A 24,043-nucleotide genomic window follows, 5' to 3' on the forward strand; every position below is an offset into this window, starting at 1 on the left:
AGCAAAGAACAATTGCAGTGAGATAAGGGCCTAGTAGCAGCATGCCCAGGGTGCTGTGGAACAGCAGAGGAGAGGCCCTCATCTGGACTTCAGGGGAGTGGAATCGTCTCAGGAAACACTTCCCAGAGGTAGCCCCTGAGCTTAGACTAGAGTGGTAACTAGCCAAACAAAGGAGAGGGATGGGAGTTCTCTCCTGTCAAAGGGAGCAACCCATTCAGTGCATTGACTTGTGAAAGTGTGGAACAGCCACAGTTGAAGGGCCTTGTGGTAGTGGGCCTCTCTCAGAAATGCATAGTAGCTAATGAAATATCTTCTGAATATCTTCCCCTCCCAGGGCTTGTGGCCCTTTCTTTGGGGAAGAGGGTGCAACAAGAGCTCAAGTAAACACAGTTTAAGAAAGCACTGAGACTCAGGAATAGGAAATTCCGAAGAGATGCTGGCACTTGAGCCGATTCCTTGATCACCTGCCATGTTTCTGATAGAAATCTCTTCTGTTTCTCCTCCTATTTTCTCTTCACCGTTTACTGTCATTCCATGCCATATAATTAACTTTCTTAAATTATACTGTATATGGCAGCATTCTAATGCTATTTTCACTACAAATATAGTTGTAACTAAATGTATCTGTATTGACTTGCTGCCTTTGGAGTTTGAGGACTTGAGAGAGCCGCACTGGGCCAAGCTCAGGTGAGAGCAGCAGCATGGGCCAGACTAAAATAGAGGGGCAGATCAGGAAACAGGAAGATCATTCCCTAGCAGTAGGCAACAGCGCTGCCCGGCTTCAGTGGATGTTTTGAGTGGACTCATCAGCCACCTAAGAATTGATAGTGCAGTTTGCCTCTTAGGGTGGCAGTGTTGGCAGTGATGTTCATTGGAGCAATGAGATCAAAGCAAGAGCTTTGGAGTTCCTGAGGGGCAGCTTTGCAGCTCTAGGATATCTCTGCCTCAGGAGTGATGGGCCCTGAAGGCTTGCTGGCACAATCCACTGCCCATGAGAACTCAGGGCAAACATGAAGGTAGCTCAAAGGAATGTCTCTTTCTCTGGGAAGCTTTTGGCAAACATTCTGAAAAGTATTATCGTAATCTAAGTATGGTAATAGAACTAAAGCAGGAAGCATTTAAAATATCTACCTTAGAGCTTGGAGCACTTTCTTTGGGACACAGTAAAAAGCAGGCACAAGATAACTACTCACTAGGCCCCAGCAATGTGAAGCAGGAATAGCAAGAGCTGCAGTAAGCACTGCTGAGGTCCTGAGACCCAGGAGTCCAAAGATATATACACCTGAGCTGATGGATCACCTGCTGTACTTTCGAATAGAAATTGCTTTTAGTGCCCCTGCTGCTTTTCAGTTTTGAGGGTGGATAATTAATCAACCAGTATTTATTGAGCAAAACGGACTGAAGTAACCAGATACAGGTATTCAGAACTAAGTCTCTAAACACAGAGAATTGTACTAAAATCAGTAGTTCTGTACCCCGGACCAGAGGGGACATTTGGCAATACCTGGAGACATTTTTTGCTGTCCTGACTGGGGAGGGTCCTATTGGCATCTAGTGGGTACAAGCCAGGATGCTGCTAACCATCTTGCAATGCACAGGACAGCCCCACAACCAAGGATACCTGGGCCAAAATGTTAGCATGCCAAGACTGAGAGACTCTGTGTAGGCCTAGCAAACCTGGATTCTCATGTATCCTGTCACCAGAGAGTATGATTTTTATTTTTGGGTTTTTTGATGTGGGCAGTGGGAGAGTCTTCATAACTTCTCCCCTAATAAAAAGAAAGCAGTTTTTGCTACACTTTAAAAAATTAGTTTCTGGCCGGGCGCGGTGGCTCACGCCTGTAATCCCAGCACTTTGGGAGGCCGAGACGGGCAGATCACGAGGTCAGGAGATCGAGACCATCTTGGCTAACATGGTGAAACCCCGTTTCTACTAAAAATACAAAAAATTAGCCGGGCGTGTTGGCGGGCGCCTGCAGACCCAGCTACTCAGCAGGCTGAGGCAGGAGAATGGCGTGAACCCAGGAGGCGGAGCTTGCAGTGAGCTGAGATCGTGCCACTGCACTCCAACCTGGGGGACACAGTGAGACTCTGTCTCAAAAAAAAAAAAAAAAATTAGTTTCTGAGTCTAGCAGTTTCTATCAAAAATAAACATGCCAAATAAGTTTGATCTATAATTCTACCTCTAGGCATTTACCCTATAAATAGACTCACATGTAATATACAAAGTATAATAGTATATAAGGATATTCATCACAGCACTGTTTGTTAATAGCAAAAGACTGTAAACCACTTAAATGTGCATTAAAAGATGACTTGTTAAATAAATCATGATGTTTCTATATAATGCAATGCTTCCCAGCACTTTGGGAGGCGGAGGCAGGTGGATCACCTGAGGTCGGGAGTTCAAGACCAGCCTAACCAACATGGAGAAACCCCATTTCTACTAAAAATACAAAATTAGCTGGGTGTGGTGGTGGGGCACCTGTAATCCCAGCTACTTAGGAGGCTGAGGCAGGAGAATCGCTTGAACCTGGGAGGTGGAGGTTGTGGTGAGCCGAGATTGCACCACTGCACTCAGCCTGGGCAACAAGAGCAAAACTCCGTCTCCAACAACAACAACAAAAAAATGCAATCATATGCAGCCATTCTTAAGAATCATGAATGAGTAAAGTAGTTTTATATGTTCCAAAATGGAATCATTTCAGAGATGTACTGTTTGTGAAAAAAGCAAGATACAAAAGATATGTAGAATATACTGCCATTTTTATTTTAAAGGAGGGAGTAGAAAGGGGAAATAGGGTGAATGTGTGTGTGTGTCTGTGTAAATATACTTCCATATAGCAGGAATAGCTCTACAAAGGTACACGAGAAAATAGGTATATTACATGGAAATATTGTATAATGATAAAAAAATAATAAAAGAGAAAGAAAATAGGCACAGTAGTAGACCCTTTGGACAAAGGGTCTAGAGTACTGGTATCATATTCCCTTTGATACAGTTTGAATTTTTGGTATAGTTTGAATTTTTTTTTCCTCTCATGGCCCATTTCTAACAACCCAGCCTATATATTTTTAAACTTTATTATGTATTTATTTAAATTGACAAAAAATTGTATATATTTATCTGGCACAACATGTTGTTTTGAAGTATGTATACATCGGGAAGTAAATTGAGAAACGTATTTAAAAGTGTAGAGTGGGCCGGGCGTGGTGACTCATGCCTGTAATCCCAGCACTTTGGGAGACTGAGGCAGGTGGATCACGTAAAGTCAGGAGTTTGAGACCAGCCTAGCCAACATGGTGAAACTCCATATCTACTAAAAATACAAAAATTAGCCAGGGGTGGTGGTACACACCTATAGTCCCAACTACTAGGGAGCCTGAGGCAGGAGAATCGCTCAACCTGGGAAGTGGAGGTTGCAGTGAGCCAAGATTGTGCCATTGCACTCCAGCTTGGGCGACAGAGGGAGCCTCCCTCTCAAAAAAAAAAAAGGTACAGTGGAATGTCTTGCTTTCTGTCTCCCATCCAATTTGTTTCCAACTCCTCTCAACCCCACACATACAATCCAGAGAATATATTCAGTGGCTTTTGTGTGTCCTTCCAGAATTTCTTTATGCAAATGCAAGCAAATTCAGGTATATATTCTAATACCCCCTTTTTATGCAAAAGGTAGCTTACTTAAAACTCTGTTCTGTACACTGCAGGTCATGTTAATTTTAAAGAGTATGTGTATTTAGCCAAAAAGTAGCAATTATTAGAAAAATTACTTTTAAAATTGTACTTTTGTGGCATTGTTTTTTTACTATCTTGTCCTTTCTGCCTCAGGTGGAACAAAATTGGGCCACGTTACAGGGAGGTGAGATGACCATCCAGACGACGCAAGCATCAGAGGCCACCCAGGCAGTGGCATCATTGGCAGAGGCCGCAGTGGCAGCTTCTCAGGAGATGCAGCAGGGAGCTACAGTCACTATGGCGCTTAACAGGTGGTGGCAAGAGTGCGGGAATAAATGAGGATCGCAAATCTGTCCCTGCAGATATGGGTGGAGGCCTCTTAAACAGAAATGTATCTCTGTTTGCCACAGTTGGCAGTTGGAACTTAACACTCTTGGCCCATACAATATTGTAGTTTGGGCTATAATAGGTCAGCCCTTACCAAGAAAAATTAGACTTCTTTCCTTCAGGTGTGCTTAGGAAAGGTGATGTGAAATGGAATCCTCCAGTAAAAGGTAGTTTCCAAAACTCAATGTACTGTTTCCTGCTTAGTTCCTTCTACTGGCTGTTGATGTTAAGATCATCTCCGCATCATTCTTCACTCCTGCCGCCACCCAGCCCCAACAACCAGTGCAGCCTTTCTGACTTCCAGCCTAAGCCTTCTCGTCAAGCCTTCCCGTTTATCCTATTCTGTGTCCAGTAAGCAATAGCAGCAAGGCTTGAGTGCTTCATGTTTTCAAGGGATACAGAACAAATTAAGAGGCTTCGGATTAATTGTCCTTTTGCCCTACAAAAGAAACTGCATTTTGTTGGGGGTATTAATCCATGTTTAAGCAGCAAGTGGCTGATTTTACTTGCTTTTGAGAAAAATGTGTTGCCCTTGCTTATCAGTGAGCTCAAGAAAAATAAGTTTTGGATTATTGGGGAAAATAATGAACTTTTTTCTTCAGGTATGTTAGGAAGGGTGCTGCCAAATGGGATGCTCCAAGAGGTGGTTTCTGAAACTCGATTGTATTGTTCCCTGCCTGGTTCCTTCTACTGGTTGTTGACAGGAAAGATCAGCTTCATATCATTCTCCCTCTTCTTCATTCCTGATGTAATTTTATTTTTAATGGACTCAGGCATTTAAATTAATGGTCAAGAGTGTGAGCCTTGACACCAGACTACTTGGGTTTGAAGCCCAGCTCTGTCACTTACAAACTGTTTGGCATCGAACAGTTAATTTGAACTCTCAGTAGCCAGGCTCTCCTATTCTGTAAAATGGGAGTGATAACAGTACATTCTTCTAGGGGTGTTATGAGAACTGAGTTACTCCATATGAAATCCTTAGGTCAGTGTCTTGTATGCAGGTAAGGGCTGAACTCTTGCGGCATGCCAGCTCTACTAGGTAAGGCTGTAAATAGAGAATAGAGTGCTCTAGCATATACTCTGCCCTCAAAGAAATCATGCTCTTATTGGGGAGACTGATTTAAGTAAAACACTTAGCAAACAGTATTACTTAGAGTGTAACTCACTATTGAATTGTATGGTAAAGACTATGAACATTGTAGAAATTCAGAGGAGGGTGATCACCTCCGCTAAATATAAAATCAGTGAAAGTTTAGATTGATTAGGATAGATACTAGAGAGCTGTGATGGATTTGTGTACGGTTCACTGTATGAGGCTGTGTAGTATGGTGGCTGAGAGCAGGGTTCCAACGTCACATAGATTCAGGTTTGAATCCTGGCTCCACCACACACTAGCCATTTGATCCTGAGAAACATAACCTCTGAGCCTTGTTTTCCCCATTGTTATAATGAGGATAAGACTCATCACACAGAATCATGTATATGAGACAATATAGATAAAATTCTCATCGCAGTGTCCAACCCATAGTTAGCACTTCAAGAATTATAGTTATTATCATTTAAGTTATATTTTAAGAGTTGTCTATTCTGAATTGATTATAGTGAGAGGAGATTAGAAGATCAGTTAGGAAGAGGCACTCCAGGCATGCCTTGTTAAGGTCTTGGAAACTAAAGTAGTAAGAATGGAGGTAAAGTGATTCTTTTTTTTTTTTTTTGAAACGTAGTTTCGCTCTTGTTGCCTAGGCTGAAGTGCAATGGCATGTTCTCGGCTCACCGCAACCTCCGCCTGCCGGGTTCAAGCGATTCTCCTGCCTCAGCCTCCCAAGTAGCCGGGATTACAGGCATGCGCCACCACACACAGCTAAGTTTGTATTTTTAGTACAGACAGGGTTTCTCCATGTTGGTCAGGCTGGTCTCGAACTCCTAACCTCAGGTGATCCACCCGCCTCAGCCTCCCAAAGTGCTGGGATTACAGGCATGAGCCACCACGCCCAGCCTAAATGATTCATTTTAAAAGAAGTATGGCCAGAGATTGGTGGTTGATTAGGAATAGGAAACTGAAACACACACACACACACACACACAGAGAGACACACACACAAAAAAACACATCTTCTCAGAGTTACCTAGTTGGTCCCTAGTGATCAGAACATTTTTTTTCAGCTCATTGAGCCATGTTGCTCGTGTTGCTCTTCCATTACTTTTTTTCCCCCACTCACGTATATACTCATCATGTTGCTTTTCAGTAACATGAAAGTCTTACTTGGTTCCTTACACTTGGCTCAATTCTACCCCTCTCTTTGAGAGAAACACCCAGATAAACTTTCTGAAAGGCATGGCCAAGTGAGACCCTCCGTCCCTTCAGTCCAGTAACACCCCCCATTCCCCGCCCGACTGTAGCTTGGGGTCTAACAGGCCCTCATTAAAGACCAGCAAAACTTGGTTTCATTGAGACTTGCAGCCAACACCTTGGATATTCCAGTGAAGTGTGTGTGTCCTGGGAACTCTGTACATAGTGGGAAATATGAGGCACATTTGGGCTCCCTTTGTTGTAAGGACCAGGGCTTATTTCTAAAGGCAAGCGGGTAATGGTATCCCCCGAGGGCTTGTTAGCAAACTCAGATGCAGCTGAGGTGGCTACAGTGTTTACTCCAAAGGAAGGAGAATGTGTTCACTGTGGCATAGAGGAGGAATAAAGAGATGTTGAAATCTCTTTGCAATCAGGTAGTTCGATGCCCCAGTGAGTGTTAGGGGTTGGTGTATTGCAGCTTCTGCTGGGGATGAAGAAACCAAGCCTGGCAGCAGAGACTAGACTATAGCAGACTATTAGGGGAACATCAGGGCTTTCTGAACCCAACAGAGGTAACCCATGGTCTAATGTCTTAGTCAGGAGGGTTGGATGTAAGAAACAAGCCCTTAGCACTCGCTTCTTTGTGGATGAGATGCAGTAGAATCATTTAGTCCCTGCACTCTGAGCCTCTCCACAGAATTTGCTGTTGGAAGTCATCTCAGTGAGAAATACACAGAGAAATCTGGTCTTTGTTCCTATGATGACAAAGCAGTTTCATAATCTGCCCTCTTGCAGCTTGCTCTGTTTCGGGTGCAGATAAAACAAGCATGGTTCTCTAATAACCACCTGCACCTCTGCTGCAATGTAAACAGCAGATGTGGGCACAGGGTGAGAAGGGAGAGGAAGCTACGTACAATGGCAGGTTGGGGAGTAAGGAGGCAGAGGGGCTCCTTCATCTTTTACAGGGTAAAATGGGATCAGGACAGTTGCAGGACAGACTTGTTTCTCAACCACGCTGTTAAGAGAATTTCATACTATAAGTCACAAGGGCCCAGGGCTTCACAGCCATTAGACCACCCTGGCTTTCTAACAACCCAAAGTGGGTATGGAGAAATTGTCCTTTAAAAACCTAAAAACTGTGTTAATTTTCATTTTCAAAATAAAGAATAAATCAGCACTTTTGGAAAGGAGGTGGGAAGGGAATCAAAGTGAACAAATGAGCAGAACATCACAGCTTTAAAAAAATGTGTGTGTATATACATACATACCTACATATATATAATACCATATATATGTATATATAAAATAGCTTATATATAAGCTATTTGGCCTGAACAACCAGAGAGGAAAGGAAGTAATATCATCATTTACTTGTGATACAGTGATTAATTTGAATTTTCAGTTCTTTGGTTAAGCTGTCCTGGACTTGTAGTTCCTTTTAAACATGTCCTACAAACCCTTTTCCTGAATATGGCCAGTATAGTCCTTGCATGTAGAGATCATGATTTGGCTTTGTAGACTGACTCTACGTTTCTAAAGTAGTGGAAACTTACTTGATAGTATATTGTTAACACTGAGACAGTATTTATTGTGTGTCTACTGTGTGCAGGGCTGTGACTCAATGCTATGGGGAAATACTTAGATTAATTCCTCTTCTCAAGGAATTTTAGAATTTGTCTTTTTTTGTTGTGAAGATTTTGCTTTTAAAACGTCATATTTTGAAAGAAAAATTTCCTCTTAGTCTTTTTTTTGAGACAGAGTCTTGCTCTGTCGCCCAGGCTGGAGTGCAGTGGCGCCATCTCAGCTCACTGCAAGGTCCGCCTCCTGGGTTCACACCGTTCTCCTGCCTCAGTCTCCCGAGTAGCTGGGACTACAGGCACCCACCACCCCGCCCAGCTAATTTTTTATATTTTTAGTAGAGACGGGGGTTTCACTGTGTTAGCCAGGATGGTCTCGGTCTCCTGAACTCGTGATCCACCCGCCTCAGCCTCCGAAAGTGCTGGGATTACAGGCGTGAGCCACCACGCCCAGCTGCTCTTAGTCTTTAAGATGAAATATTATTGACTTAAAATTAGACATATTATTAAAATAAAATGGGGCTTTTATGTACGGAGTGATATTTGTGCAATAAAAGGGGATGGAAAACTTAGATCAGAAATCTTCTCTGGAATAGAGGTCAGGGATGGTACAACTGCCTTTCTTTCCTACAGGTAAAGATAAGACACTTAACAGGTAAAAGGTTGACGGAAACCTCTTATTTATAGCTTTGGTTTTGAAATGACTTTTGTCTAAAAATTGTGGTCTAGCTCAGGGCCTTTTTAATCCCTATTCACGTTTTTAAGTGAACATAATATTTTTCTAGGCTGGGCACGGTGGCTCACGCCTGTAATCCCAGCACTTTGGGAGGCCGAGGTGGGCGAATCACCTGTGGTCGGGAGTTCGAGACCAGCCTCAACATGGAGAAACCCCGTCTCTACTAAAAATACAAAATTAGCCGGGCATGGTGGTGCATGCCTGTAATCCCAGCTAGTCGGGAGGCTGAGGCAGGAGAATTGCTTGAACCTGGGAGGTGGAAATTGCGGTGAGCCAAGATTGCACCAGTGCACTCCAGCCTGGGCCACGAGAGCGAAACTCCGTCTCAGAACAAAAAAAAAAATCTTTTTCTAGCAGTTTAGTTTGGTCGTTTCCCATAAAGTTGAGTGTAAAAGGTCAAAGGTGAGAATCGCTCTGGAAGTGATAGCCCTGCTTACCATAGGCATCATCGTTGTCTTCATGCCCCACGTGAAGACCCTAACTGGGGATTGAATAATTAATCGTACTGACCTGTCAACCTGTCACCCCCATTGCATTGGACCCCTCATCCCTGGCATTCCAGATTGTTTTAGGTTGTTGCTGGTTTTCAGCTTTTCTTCTACCATACCATATTTTAGAAGGAAGTTAAAGAAGATAACTTCAAGTTTTTAGGGCTTTAAGTCGAATGAAATGAGTGTGATCAGTTGCAGGTACACTTTCATGTCAAGGCTTGGGGAGCTGCCCTCTCCCTTCACTGCCTATGAAACTCATTCTGCCAGAGTGTGTTCAGGATGTACATGAGTGGCAGGATGTCATCTTTGATTGTCATAAAGATGAGATTATTGTAAATCGTAAGAATAATTATAGGAAATAAGCAGTCACTGAGGTAACCTATAAACAAAGATCCTAATTCCATATAAACAATTCTCATTTACATTTTTCTTCTTCAGACTATCACACAGCTTTTTCCAAAGAGTATACTTTTCTACTTTCCATAAAGTCTCAGGTCACAGTGTAAATATTTGTATCATTAATCATTGACAGGTGGATGCTGTAAAATTGGCTGCTCATATATTTATGTATTCTTTTTCTTTTTTTTCTCCGACATAGGTAATTAATAAAATTTCCAGGCCGGGTGCGGTGGCTCATGCCTGTAATCCCAGCACTTTGGGAGGCCGAGGCGGGTGGATCACCTGAGGTCGGGAGTTCAAGACCAGCCTGGCCAACATGGAGAAACCCCGTCTCTACTAAAAATACAAAATTAGCCGGGCGTGGTGGTGCATGCCTGTAACCCCAGCTAGTCGGGAGGCTGAGGCAGGAGAATCGCTTGAACCTGGGAGGCAGAGGTTGCGGTGAGCCAAGATCGTGCCATTGCACTCCAACCTGGGCAACAAGAGCGAAACTCTATCTCAAAAAAAAAAAAAAAAATTCCCAGTGGTTGGTAGTAGTGTTAACATAAATTTCTTAGCAAAATATTAAAAATTAAGGGCCTAGGTACTAAAAAATATTCATTAAAGTCTCCTAATAAATACTTATAAGCACTTTAAAATTAAATTCTATCATAAAAAATGTAAAGAACAGCCTTAGTAGTAATTCCAGATCAAGTGTCTCCTGTTGAAAAGACAGTCCTTTCCCTATTGAATGATGTTGGCACCCTTGTCAAAAACCATGTGACCATATAGGTGAAGGTTTATTTCTAAGCTCTCAATTTTATTCCACTGGTCTATATGTTTGTCTTTATGTCAGTACTATACTGTTTTGATTACTACAGCTTTGTGTTAAGTTTTGAAATCAGAAGTGTGAGTGGTGGTGCTGGGAAAACTGGATATCTACATGCAAAAGAATGAAGTTGGACCTTTACCTAACACCATGTATAAAAATTAACTCAAAGTGGTTCCATGACCTACAACTATAAAACTCTTTGAAGACAACATGGGGCAAAACTTCATGACATTGGATTTGCCAGTAATTTCTTGGATATGGCAAAGGAAAAATAGACAAATTGGACTTTATGAAAATTATTAAAATGTGTGCATCAAAAGACTATCAGTAGAGGAAAAAGGCAAGCCACAGAATGGGAGAAAATATTTGCAAATCGTATCTGATAAGGGATTGATATCCAGAATATATAGGGAATGTCTAAAACTCAACAACAAAAACTCTATTCAAAAATGGGCAAAGGTCTTGAATAGACATTTCTCCAAATTTCTCCAAAGAAGATATGCAGATGGCCAATAAGCACAGGAAAAGATGTGCAACATCACTAATCCAAACTACAATGAGCTATCACCTCACACCCATTAAGATGGCCACAATCCAAAAAAACAGAAAATAGCAAGTGTTGGTGAGGATGTGGAGAAATTGGAACCCTTGTGCACTGTTGGTGGGAATGTAAAATGACATAGCCACTGTGGGAAACAATATGATAATTCATCAAAAAATTTAAAATGGGACTACCATATGTTGCAGCAAATCCACTTCTGGGTGTATATCCCAAAGAATTGAAAGCAGGATCTCAGAGAAATATTTGTATGCCCATGTTCACAGCAGCATTATTCACAATAGCTAAAACAGGGGAGCAACCAAGTGTTCATCAACAGATGAATGGATAAACAAAATGTGGTATATACACACAATGGAATATTATTCGGCCTTTAAAAGGAAGGAAATTCTGACAACTGCTACGACGTGGATGAATCTTGAGCGCATTCTGCCAAGTGAAATAAGCCAGACACAAAAGGACAAATACTGTGTGGTTGTATTTCTGTGAGATAGAGTAGTAAAAATCATAGAGACAAAAAATAACTCAAAATGGATCTAAGACCTAAAACTATCAAACTCTTAGAAGAAAACATGGGGGCAAAATGTAATGACATTGGATTTGCCCGTGATTTCTTAGATATGACAACAAAGATATGACACACCTATAGTTCCAGCTATTTGTGTCAGGAGGCTAAAGCAGGATTGCATGAGCCTGGGAATTCAAGACCAGCCTGGGCAGCATAGCAAGATCCCGTCTCTAAAAAATAAAAACAAAAATGAAAAAATCATTGAGGCAGAAAGTAGAATGGTGGTTGCCAGGGGCTAGGGAGATGGTAGAATAGGAAGTTTAATGGTCCAGATTTCCAGTTTTACAAGATGAAGAGAGTTGTGGAGATGAATGATGGTGATGGCTGCACAGCGTTCTGAGTGTATTTAACTCACTGAACTGCACACTTAAGTGTTAAGAATGTAAATTTTATGTTATGTGCATTTTACCACAACAAAACAATTTTTAAAACTACAGTACAATCCTAATTATTATCTTTTTTTTTTTTTTTTTTTTTTTTTTTTGGAAATTTTTTCTTTTTTTTTCCCGGGGTGGGGGGCATTGGCATGATATCGGCTCACCGCAATCTCTGCCTCCCAGGTTCAAGCAATTCTCCTGCCTCAGCCTCCTGAGTAGCTGGGATTACAGGCATGCACCACCACACCTGGCTAATTTTGTATTTTCACTAGAGACGGGGTTTCTCCATGTTGGTCAGGCTGGTCTCGAACTCCCGACCTCACGTGATCCACCCTCCTCGGCTTCCCAAAGAGCTAGGATTACAGGCGTGAGCCACCCTGCCTGGCCTTATCTTATCTTTTTGAAGTTGTATTTAAGATTAGAAGGAAATAATTATGATATTTAAAATTTTCTTTTATACTTAATAGAGTTTGCTCAAACTTTGTATAAAAGCAAGTATATTGCTTTTATTATCAGAAAAAGATAACTGTTAAAAAGCAAGGCAAATTAGTAAGGAGGAAGTTTTTCTATTTGATGACACTTTTCTGTCCATTCGGTTTCTTTTCCTGCTTCCTAAAATCCTTACAGTGACCAAGAAGTTTTTTGCAGGGGAATTACTGTATCTGTTGTTTTACTTGTGTGCTGACTGTCTTAGGTAAAGGAGACTGTATTGAGTTTGGTACATGTTGCTTTGCCCACAGTCCTAACATGTTTACTCCAATTAGTCCCTGTCCCCTTACCCACCTCCACTTACGGCTTGTGCTTACAAGACCACTGCCATGTTACAGCAAAGCCTGCAGCTCCAGAGCAAAGCTGACTCAACTGGCTTATTTGTCCACTTCTGCTAAACTAAATGGCACCACCATCTCTATTCTGTGCCTACTGGAATTTGATAGTCCCTCAGTAACTGCAAATTGACACCTGATACTTTACCAGAAGGGATAATGAATTTGCCTGTTTTTTCACATTTTTACATCTCTGAAATTTGGATGGCAAATTATAATCTTACAATTGTCAGGAATTTTTCTTCCTTACTGGCCCATGAAATAATAGTATGTCTTACAGTTTGTAGCATCATAGAATCAGGAAAAATGGGTATTTATGCACATAGTAAAAGCATATAGCAAGGAAAAGAAAGAAAAATGGGACACACTGCTAAAATAGTACTTGATATAAACAAATGGTTAATGTCTTCCTATTCTACAGAGCATTTGTGCTATGTAGGGAGGTTTATTATTTTGTTGTAATTATAGAGGCAAACTGTATTTATACAGTTTGGACTTGTAGTGATAATTTTAAACTTTAAGTCTTTGTTTTAGCCCTGCCTGGATATACAGTGAGTCAAAGGGAAGAGTTGGACTTTTCAGGATATTAATCAGCCATTACCCTGTATTTGAAAAGCATGACTATAAATCAAATTAATATTTAGTATTAATTGAAGAGCGAGTCCAGGTTGCTGCTGACTCCTCATATTATCATTCATCCTTGGCTATAAAAGGACAGTCTCAGATGATCTGCCTTATGTTACTGTAAGGAGAAAAGAGAAAAGGAAAACCTTGTGATTGACAACCAAAATGGCTTTTGCATTGTGAATATGGATCAGAGCTTCCACTATGGCTTGCAAGCACTCAACTGATATTGATAAGGAAGAAACTGATAATGAGTGCCTTCTGTCCTCAAACACTCATTACTGAGGTTCAAAGAAACTCTCACCGTTAGCTTTATAGCTGTGTAAGACTTGAGATTTCTCTAGCCATTAATATTATTTCAGAATTACTCTTGGCTTTATCTATTAGCACTGTTATCACGTATTTGCTGGTAGGATCACAACCATGGAGTCAGTAGAAAGACCCAAGGAAGGCGTTGAAAGGATGGTTTGTCTTGGCTGCAGTGCTGTTCCTCTATTCATCTTACACATCCCCCTCTCTCCTGTTCCTGTGCCCGCAGCGAAGCTGCCGCCCATGCTGTCGCCACCCTGGCTGAGGCCACCTTACAAGGTGGAGGACAGATCGTCTTGTCCGGGGAAACCGCAGCAGCCGTTGGAGCACTTACTGGAGTCCAAGATGCTAATGGTAAGAGAGCATAAATATTTTATTAAATTTCTTCCCTGTTTCCACTTAAACCTTCCTGACATGACTGGCAACAAAGCCTTCAGAAAGAGTTTGAGCTTCGATTTTTTTTTCTTCATTGGTAGACATTTCATGCCTAGGAATATTCTAGGAGCCTGTGATTCCTTTCACTAGTAGGAGACATGGGGGTTCCTGAAGGAAAATGCCATGATAATGGCTACCAAATTGAATTGTTACTTAAAAAGTGATTATCTTGTTGTGACAAGACTTGCTGAGAGGCACCTTAAAATTTGCTGTGAGCCACATTTTGTCTTTACTCTCTCATCGGATAGGGTAGATCAATGTCCTTTACTGTAGCAGAGACTCTCTCATGGGCAGGACCATCGTGCAAAGTTCTGACTACATCAAGAAAGGCGCCACGTCTCACCTGTGCTCGGGGTCAGGCAGCAGGCTGTGATGCCGGTGCCTCTCTGGTTGGTACTGTGGTTCTGCTTCCTGTTATATGTAGCCTCACGAAGGACCTCTGGATTTAGCCAATTACATGCCCCTACCCTGTGCTTCTTCCCCAGCTCTTTGACTTCCTTTACATTGGTGAATATCCTGAATAAGCAAAAGGGATAAAATTCATAGAAATATGGTGGCAAAAATATACAACTTCAGCCCAGTTCTTTGGGTCCACATTGGTAAGGAGTCAGTTGGCAAGACAAGCTGCCCAAGGAAGTGCCTCAGAAGTCTGGGTGAAAGAGGAGGGCTAGATCTGTTCTGTGAGACCCTATGTGATTGTTATATTTTTAAATAATATATAATTAAGCAGGACAAATTAAATACTCCATGGCTTTGGGGAAATTGTTGCTTTAAGGTACTGGAATGGGGCCGGGCATGGTGGCTCATGCCTATTAATCCCAGCACTTTGAGAAGCCAAAGTGGGTGGATCACCTGAGGTCAGGAGTTCAAGACCAGCCTGGCCAACATGGCAAAACCCAGTCCATGGTGGTGTGCGAGGCTGAGGCAAGAAAATCGCTTGAACCTTTGAGGCAGAGGTTGCAGTGACCTGAGATTGCGCCACTGCACTCCAGCCTGGGTGACAGAATAAGACTCCGTCTCAAAAAAAAAAAAAACCAATCCTGGAATGAGGATAGATAAATAACATACTTTCATCATGTAGGCAGAAGGTTCTTTAATGGCATTAGTGGCAGAAAGAAAAGTACCTGGCACTTTGTTTATGGTAGGCCCCTAAGAACCGAATGCTCTATTAGTTGGAAAAGTCTTTGAAGAAAGACATAGTGCTGCGTACTCCTTTGGAATAGGAGGAAACAAAGTACCTCTGTCCCCCCAGAGAAGAATAACATAGGAAATGCAAAGAGCCATCATGGCTTCTGAGAATCATTTCCCAAAGATGCCAAACAAATTCAATTCTAAAACTATAGCCTACTTTTTCTGTAGGGAAAGAGGCTTTCGTGAACTTATCTAAATCTAGACAGAATTGATCTCAACCAGAATGCTGCAGGACAAAGGACATCTTATAGCCACACATGTTCAGGATGAAATGGACCATGGTTGGAATTAAGGAAAACCTCTCTCTCTAGCTAGAATCCTACTTCTATTTTTTTACCTTTTTCTGTTCCTCATCAGAGTCCTAAGGCACCCTGAGCAAAGGGTAGGATATCTGGCTTATGTGGCATTCATGTGAAGTGTGATTGCTCTTATTCACTATGGAACTGCTAAAAATAACTTCCCATGTGGGTTCAGTAGGAAACTTTATTATCCATTCCAATTGACTTGACCTGTCTGGGAGAGAACAGACTGCTTTATAGTTCTGGCTCCTCCCCAGCATCACCTTTTCAGATGGACGAATTTATAGGTAAATCCAAGGACCCTCTGGCTCTCGGCCAAGTAGAACCGTTCAGCCATACAATAAAGTTGAACCACACCCGCTACTATTGATTACTGGAAGCTGCCTCTTTTCAGTAGCATTGGGTTGTGTGAATCATTTGGTGTGATTTCATGTTGTTGGCTACATTTGTGATCTGGGAAAATTCTGGTTCACATCCTAAAAGCCAGTAGTTCCCCCAAAGCAGGCCATCCTCAGTCTGTAACTGCCAGTACTTGCTGAACTCAGGCCTTGAGAGTTGGAAGTTATCTCTTTCTGAATGCAGCATTTCTGTATCAAATCAGACCCTTGAGTTGTGCCATATCCCAGCAGTTTTAGGCAAAGGCCAATCATTTCATCTGCCCTTGGGAATCCAAAGAATGAATCTCATATTGGATATGATCCAAGTAACTTTGATAATCCTCTTTTCTAACATTTTTGCCCACATTGCTATACTATTTACTTTGGGATTGGAACCAGATTTTTCCCTCTTAATCAGCAATTTTGATATCTGGCTAGACTTTTAGAGGTTCTCTTTTTCATCATTCTTTTGGATTCTGTCCTGTTGCCAGAGTTTGTCGCTTCTTTTTGTTCTTTTTTTTTTTTTGAGACAGAGTCTTGCTCTGTCACCCAGGCTGGAGTGCAGTGGCACAATCTCAGCTCATTGCAACTTCTGCTTCCCGGAAGTTCCAATGATTCTCCTGCCTCAGCCTCCCGAGTAGCTGGGATTACAGACGTGCCACACCATGCCCAGATAATTTTTGTGTTTTTAATAGAGATAGGCCATGACTGGTCTTGAACTCTGGCCTCAGGTGATCCACCCACCTTAGCCTCCCAAAGTACTGGGAATACAGGCGTGAGCCACCATGCCCAGCCTATGTTTGTCACTTCTGGGCAGACAAGCTTATGGTATCTGCCAGTAGGTCACATTTTTTTTAATCTTTTTTCTTTTTTTAATAGAAATGAGGCCTCTCCATATTGCTCTGGCTGGTCTCAAACTCTTGGGCTCGAGTGATCCTCCCACTTCGGCCTCTCAAAGTGCTGGGATTAGAGGCATGAGCCACCACACCCTGGCCAGGCCAAGTTTTTTTAATCAGAAAGAGTTTATTATCAGGAAGAACCAGATGATAGCAGAACAAGGTGCTGTTTGTTGACATAGAACTAACTTGGAAACAGATACTACTTAGGGGAAAACATGTATCCCATATTTCAGAGTATGGTTTAAATCAAAATTGGAATAGCAGATGACTCTTCTGAGAGCAATTTGGATATTGTTCAGTCCTGAAGGAGAAAGAGTTTGTGGGATGGAACTAGCAGGGATAGAGGACCACTGCATGTGGAGCCTGATGAAGTCCATAACCATTGGGAAGTGGCAGGGGCAGGTGAGGTTATGAAGCAATATCCTAGGGGATGGTGTTTTTCAAGTTAAGAGATAATGACCCATAGGCCAGGCATAGTAGCTCATGCCTGTAATCCCAGCGCTTTGGGAGGCCGAGGTGGGAGGATTGCCTGCGTCCAGGAGTCCAAGACCAACCTGAACAATATAGTAAGACCCCATCTCTACAAAAAATTTTAAAAATTAGCCAGGAGTGGTGGTGCACACCTGTAGTCCCAGCTACTTGGGAGCCTGAGGTGAGAGGACTGCTAGAGCCCAGGAAGTCAAAGCTGCAGTGAGCCATGATCACACCACTGCAGTCCAGTCTGGGTGAGATATCGAGACCCTGTCTCAAAAAAAAAAGAGCCAGGCTCAGTGGCTCACACCTGTAATCTCACTACTTTGGGAGGCCAAGGTGGGTGGATGACCTGAGGTCAGGAGTTTGAGACCAGCCTGACCAATGTGGTGAAACCCCGTTTCTACTAAAACACAAAAAATTAGACAGGCGTGGTGGCAACACCTGTAATCCCAGCTAATCGGGAGTTTGAGGCACGAGAATCACTTGAACCCAGGAGATGGAGGTTGCAGTGAGCCGAGATCATGCCACTGTGCTCCAGCCTGGGTGACAGAGCAAGACTCTGTCTTGAAAAAAAAAAAAAAAAAAAAAAGATAATGACCCATGCAAGCCAGAAGTTTAAATTCTGGATCACCAAAGCAGACCTGATGAAGACATTGCACCGAGCACCTGTACACCCTGAAGACTTCTTCTTTCTGGACATCTACCCCACACTACCCCGACACTAAAGGAACTACCCAAGCACTCACATTACTTTATTTCTATGTTCTCTGTCTTTTTCAATAGAGTCTTTGGTCTCTTAGGATGAAGTTTCATGGTTCGGTTCAATATAAAGATTTTCACAGATGCCTTTTCATTTAGATGTAGGTAGAATTGCCTAAGGCTGGTGAAGTCTACCAGATTAATTCCTTCCTTTACTTGTTTGTTTGTTTGTTTGTTTTGAGACAGGGTCTCACTCTGTCACTTAGGCTGGTTCACTGCAGCCTTGACCTCAGGCTAAAGCTATCCTCCCACCTCAGCCTACTGAGACGCTGGGACCACAGGTGCGCACTGCCACACCGGGCTAATTTTTTTAATTATATTTTTTGTAGATATGGAATCTCCCTTTGTTACCCAGGCTGGTCCCAAACTCCTGGGCTCAAAATGATCCTCCCGCCTTAGTCTCCCAAAGTGTTAGGATTATAGGTGTGAGCCACTACACCCAGCCCTTCATTTTTTGAACACAGTTATCTCAATACTCTTTTCATCTTATACACCTTAATGTAAGAAGTGATACAGTTCAGCCCATTTGTTTTTCTTCACTCTGTCTTCCTCTCTGCTGGTCCCCAGAACCCCCTGTGTTCCAGGACTCCTGACCTCCAGGGCTGACAGATACAGGCATTCACTCAGACTTGAGGAGCTCTTTGCTGAGTGCCTCTCACCTCTCACCCAGACCTTAACACCCATTGTTGGCAAGCCTCAGAAAACCAGGCCTATAGACCTTTCTCTTCCTTCCTATTGCAGCAAACGTAATGAAAGAGAAGGATTATATTGGCACTTGGCCACCTCAGAAACACTCTTCTGTCTGAGATCTTATCGCAGATTCATACAGCTATCTTTCATTCCTGAAAAGTAGATGGGGGAAAACAAAATAGATTAACAAGTTCGTAAGTATTGGTTGGTGCAAAAGTAATTGTGGGGTTTTTTGCCATTAGAAGTAATGGCAAATTTGAAGTTGGTGCAGTTACTTTCACACCAACCTAATAAGCCTCTTAGCAGAAGTGCTAAGAAAGCATCAGCATTTTTTAATATAGCTGACACTTTTCCTAATGATGCCACAAGAAAAAGAGGATGTAGCATTTGCTGGTTTGGAGTGAGGTTTTTTTGGGTTTTGTCCTTTGGGGTTTTTTTGTTTGTTTGTTTGTTTTTGAGACGGAGTTTCACTCTTGTTGTCCAGGCTGGAGTGCAGTGGCTCAATCTCAGCTCACCGCAACCTCTGCCTCCTAGGTTCAAGTGATTCTCCTGCCTCAGCCTCCCGAGTAGCTGGGATTACAGGCATGTGCCACCACACCCAGCTAATTTTGTATTTTCGGTAGAGACAGGGTTTCTCCATGTTGGTCAGGCTGGTCTCGAACTCCCGACCTCAGATGATCTGCCCGCCTCAGCCTCCCAGAGTTCCAGACCAGCCTGGGCAACATGGTGAAACCCCGTCTCTACTAAAAATACAAAAATTAGCCGGGCATGGTGGTGGGCACCTGTAATCCCAGCTACTCAGGAGGCTGAGTCAGGAGAATTGCTTGAATCCAGGAGGCAGAGGTTGCAGTGAGCTGAGATCGCACCATTGCAGTCCAGCCTGGGCAACAAAGCGAGACTCTGTCTCAAACAAACAAAAGGTTCATCTTTTAAATTTGAAAAAACTTTCATTCAAAATTCCAAAGAGTGTTTTGGGAATATGACCTTTATACTGATTTTAAAGTTCATTTGAAAGAATAAAACCTGCCGTGCGTGGTGGCTCATGCCTGTAATCCCAGCACTTTGGGAGGCCAAGGCGGGTGGATCATGAGGTCAGGAGATCTAGGCCATCCTGGCTAACACAGTGAAACCCTGTCTCTACTCAAAACACAAAAAATTAGCAGGGCGCGGTGGCGGGCACCTGTAGTCCCAGCTACTCGGGAGGCTGAGGCAGGAGAATGGCTTGAACCCAGGAAGCGGAGTTTGCAGTGATCCGAGATTGCGCCACTGCATTCCAGCCTGGGTATAGAGCAAGACTCCGTCTCAAGAAAAAAAAAAAAAAGAAAGAAAAGAAAACCTTATCTTAGCCATTTTTTATCCTACCAAGCCTTTCAACAGAACCACTAATAAACTGTAAAATTGACTCAGGTTTTCTCCTCTGCTTCTACCCCAGCTTTCCCCAGGTTCAGGGTTATAGGGAGTTTTCATCACAGAGATGGACCAGGTGAGGGAAGCAAGTGTTCTTGCACTTTGAAATTTCACTTTTTCCTTTATTTTCTTTTGATTTTTTTTCAATTTCATTTTTTGTAATAAAGATGTTAGTGGAGGCCCGACATAGTAGTTCACGCCTATAATCCTAACACTTTGGAAGGTTGAGGCAGGTGGATTGCTTGAGCTTAGGAGTTCAAGACCAGCCTGGGCAACATGGTGAAACCCTGTTTCTACAAAAAATATAAAAATTAGCCCAGCACGGTGGCTCATGCCTATAGTCACAGCTACTCAAGAGGCTAAGGCGAGAGGATTCCTTGAGCCCAGGAGGTCGAGGCTGCAGTGAGCCAAGATCGTGCCACTGCACTCCAGCCGGGATGACAGAGTGAGACTCCATTTCAAAAAAGAAAAAAAAAAAAGCTGTTAGCAGGGCATACTCCACTTATGGAGCTCTCTGACCTAGAACATCAACATACTTCTCAGCTGTTGACCTTGCATTCTGTCTCTCAATCCTGTTGTATCATTATTTTATTCATTTAACAAAATTTATATAATGCTTACTATGTATAAGCATTCTAAGTGTTTTACATGCATTATATTTAAAACGCGTGATAACTTTATGAGTAAACACTGTTAAACTGATTTAACACATAGGGAAGCTGAGACACAGAAAGTTTCAGTAACTTAAACCAAGTTCACATAGAGAGTGGCAGACAATTCAGGCAATTTGTTTCCAAACCACTATACTACACTGTCTCCCTTTGATGTGAGCTCTGGGTTCCTGCCTAGACTCCACAAATACATACAGGGTGATAACCATTGTTGAACAAATAAATTTGGAAATGTCAAACCTTTCCCCACCCCTGCGAGAGGCTGCTTGCCTTAGTCTAGTTTAGCCACAGCACCCATCTGCCCAGCTGTTCTGAGGGCTGTAGGGGTGCCCTGGAGGTTCATGCTGCTGAGTGCCCCAGGCTCAGCAGCCCTCCCTCTGCACACACACAGGCTTGCCTTTGCTGGCCAGAGGAGCCGACAGGTCTGTATGCTTCTCTGGTTGCAGAACTCATCATTGGCTGGCTGTCAGCCTTAAACATTTTCAGTAAGCAGAGTACTTTGCAATTAGTGAATGTGTCATCTTGATTGGAGTTGGGTGGTGGGCTACAGGTGCTATTTAGAACCAGGGAAACTAAGGGGAAGTAGATGATGTTCAGAAGGAAGGAACCCCAGCAGACGAGTTGTTTCCTCAGCTCCTAGAAGCCTCTGCTCAAGCCTTCCTGCTGCCCTTCAGTTTAGGCCAGGACTCTTTCAGCCTTCCCACCTGTCTCTAACAAAGTTGAGACCAAGGTGGTAGGGCTGTGGAGCCTGGGGAAAGGGTCAGGGGCGTGTTCATTTTTGCCTGGAGCGAGTTTATTGGCTTATTTGTTTCCCCAGCTCCTCACCGGGTCTTCCACTTGGCTCTGCCTACAGCCCTTGCTTGGGGTCCCCCAGAGATTTTGAAGAGCACATCTGTCTCCGCTGGTCAGCACTGAAGACTCAGAAACCACCCACTACCTATGCTGCCCTGGTTAAGACTAGGGGTCTCAACCCTCCCTCCTCATGTTCTGAATGAAGAGAAATGGACTGGAGGGCTGTTTAAAAATTAAAGCTGCTGGGTGCGGTGGCTCACGCCTGTAATCCCAGCACTTTGGGATGCCAACGCAGGCGGATCACAAGGTCAGGAGTTCGAGACCAGCCTGGCCAATATGGTGAAACCCCATCTCTACTAAAAATACAAAATTTAGCCAGGCGTGGTGGCACACGCCTGTAGTCCCAGCTACTTGGGAGGCTGAGGCAAGAGAATCGCTTGAACCCGGGAGGCAGAGGTTGCGGTGAGCCAAGATTGCGCCACTGCACTCCAGCCAGGCTGACAGAGTTGAGACTCCCTAGTAAATAAAAAATAAAAATAAAATAAAATAAAAATTAAAGCTGATGACAAGGCATTGTCATTACACTTAGAGAAGGAGCAGCCCTTTGCATGTATCTTCAGGGTAGCGTGTCCCACATTCTGGGCTGGTCCTGGCAACACTCTTGCTGCTGAGGTTCCAGCTTAAGACTTCAACGTCATATTTTCTGAAACTATAAGACCACCGGGCGCGGTGGCTCACGCCTGTAATCCCAGCACTTTGGGAGGCCGAGGCAGACGGATCAAGAGGTCAGGAGATCGAGACCATCCTGGCTAATACGGTGAAACCCCGTCTCTACTAAAAAAATACAAATATTAGCCGTGCATGGTGGCGGGCACCTATAGTCCCAGCTACTTGGGAGGCTGAGGCAGCAGAATGGCGTGAACCCGGGAGGTGGAGCTTGCAGTGAGCCAAGATGGCGCCACTGCACTCCAGCCTGGGCAACAGAGCGAGACTCTGTCTCAAAAAAATAAAATAAAATAAAATAAAAAATAAAAAAAAAAAATAAAATAAAAAATAAAAAAATAAAATTATAAGACCCCACTCTGCCTTACTGTGCTGTAAAACAAATGTACATTTTATTATGCATTCCAACTGCCAAGTTAAATTAATGTAGACATTTCTTTAGGGAAAAACGTTCTATCTTTTTACACTAAACAATCTTCACCTTTTCACATCCCTGTTTTCTTTGACCTTATTAGAAACTTTTAAAAATATTTATGTTTTCCCGGCAGAATTTAATCTCAACTATGCTCATTAGAATTTTTTTTTTTTTTGAGACAGAGTCTTATTCTGTCTCACCTAGGCTGGAGTGCAGTGGCACAATCTCGGCTCACTGCAACCTCCACCTCCTGGGTTCAACTGATTCTCCTGCCTCAGCCTCCTGAGAGAGCCCAGCTAATTTTTTATATTTTTGGTAGAGATGGGGTTTCACCATGTTGGCCAGGCTGGTCTCAAACTCCTGACCTCAAATGATCCGGCCTCCCAAAGTGCTGGGATTTCAGGCATGAGCCATCATGCCCAGCCCAATAGGATATTCTTAACCTGGGGTCTATGGACCCTGAGAAATTCTATACAAAGGCATTTGTATTTTTTTGGTATCTATAGCTTTTTTTTTCTTTGCCTCCGCTAGCAGCAGGGAGGATATCTATAGCTTTGATTGAATGTGTAACTAGACCAGAGGCATTTCCCACCCCCACCCCCACCCCTGTTCATCTCCAGCCCACAAAAAAAGGTTAAGAACCTCTACTATAGAAGGTGGTGATGAGGATCGTTTAACTTTGTAGATACCTGGTATAGCACTGAGAGTAAAAGGAGGAGCAATGGAGAGGGGAGGTCCCGCAGAGCTGGATACCCTAAAAGCTGAACCTCTAACAAGCTCTGTAATCTTAGGCAAGCAAATTAACCCCTGTAAGCCTTAGCTATAAACATTAGGATAATGTTAGTTCCATACTCCAAGGAAGTTGTGAGCATTAAACAAGATGATTCCTGTCAAGTTCTTAGCATAGTGCCTGGCACAGGGATGCATCATAAATATAAAATTCTTTAGCTGTTGGCATCAATTTCTTCTCCATCATTCCTCGCATATGTTGGAGTGCACAGTACTATGTAGACGCTGCTTTCCTGTCTTTAAGACGTATCCGAATGCTTGCCTTACGCAGTTGAAGATGTATGCTGCAGAGGTGGACCCTGTAAAAATGGGAATAGAGCAGAAGCCTTTCTATAACCTTGACTGAAGAAAATACAAGGTGACATTGTTTAAAAAGGCTCTATCACTTGCCTTTGTCTAGGGCTGCTGTTCTCTTCTGCACATAGTTTGCAGTCATGAGTGTGGCCTTTTTACTCCTAAAATGGCACTATCTGTCTTCAAATCTCAACAGATGC

At 42.9% G+C, this 24,043-nt stretch overlaps 1 protein-coding gene across 4 annotated transcripts in view; it reads left to right on the forward strand.

Annotated features, from left to right (window-relative positions):
* Positions 1 to 24,043, forward strand: part of NRF1 (nuclear respiratory factor 1) — a 143,132-nt gene that overhangs the window by 100,913 nt on the left and 18,176 nt on the right. For 3 of the 4 annotated variants that reach the window (XM_032761720.2, XM_032761719.2, XM_058426662.1), the window contains 2 exons: positions 3,830 to 3,987; positions 13,858 to 13,982. In XM_032761720.2, coding sequence (XP_032617611.1) covers positions 3,830 to 3,987; positions 13,858 to 13,982 — 283 coding nt within the window. Of the gene's footprint in view, positions 1 to 3,829; positions 3,988 to 13,857; positions 13,983 to 21,647; positions 21,772 to 24,043 lie in introns of those variants that run through there. The other variant, XM_058426654.1, reaches the window with a different exon arrangement.

Source organism: Hylobates moloch, unplaced genomic scaffold, assembly GCF_009828535.3.
Source record: "Hylobates moloch isolate HMO894 unplaced genomic scaffold, HMol_V3 SCAFFOLD_1, whole genome shotgun sequence".
NCBI classification, from domain to species: domain Eukaryota; kingdom Metazoa; phylum Chordata; class Mammalia; order Primates; family Hylobatidae; genus Hylobates; species Hylobates moloch.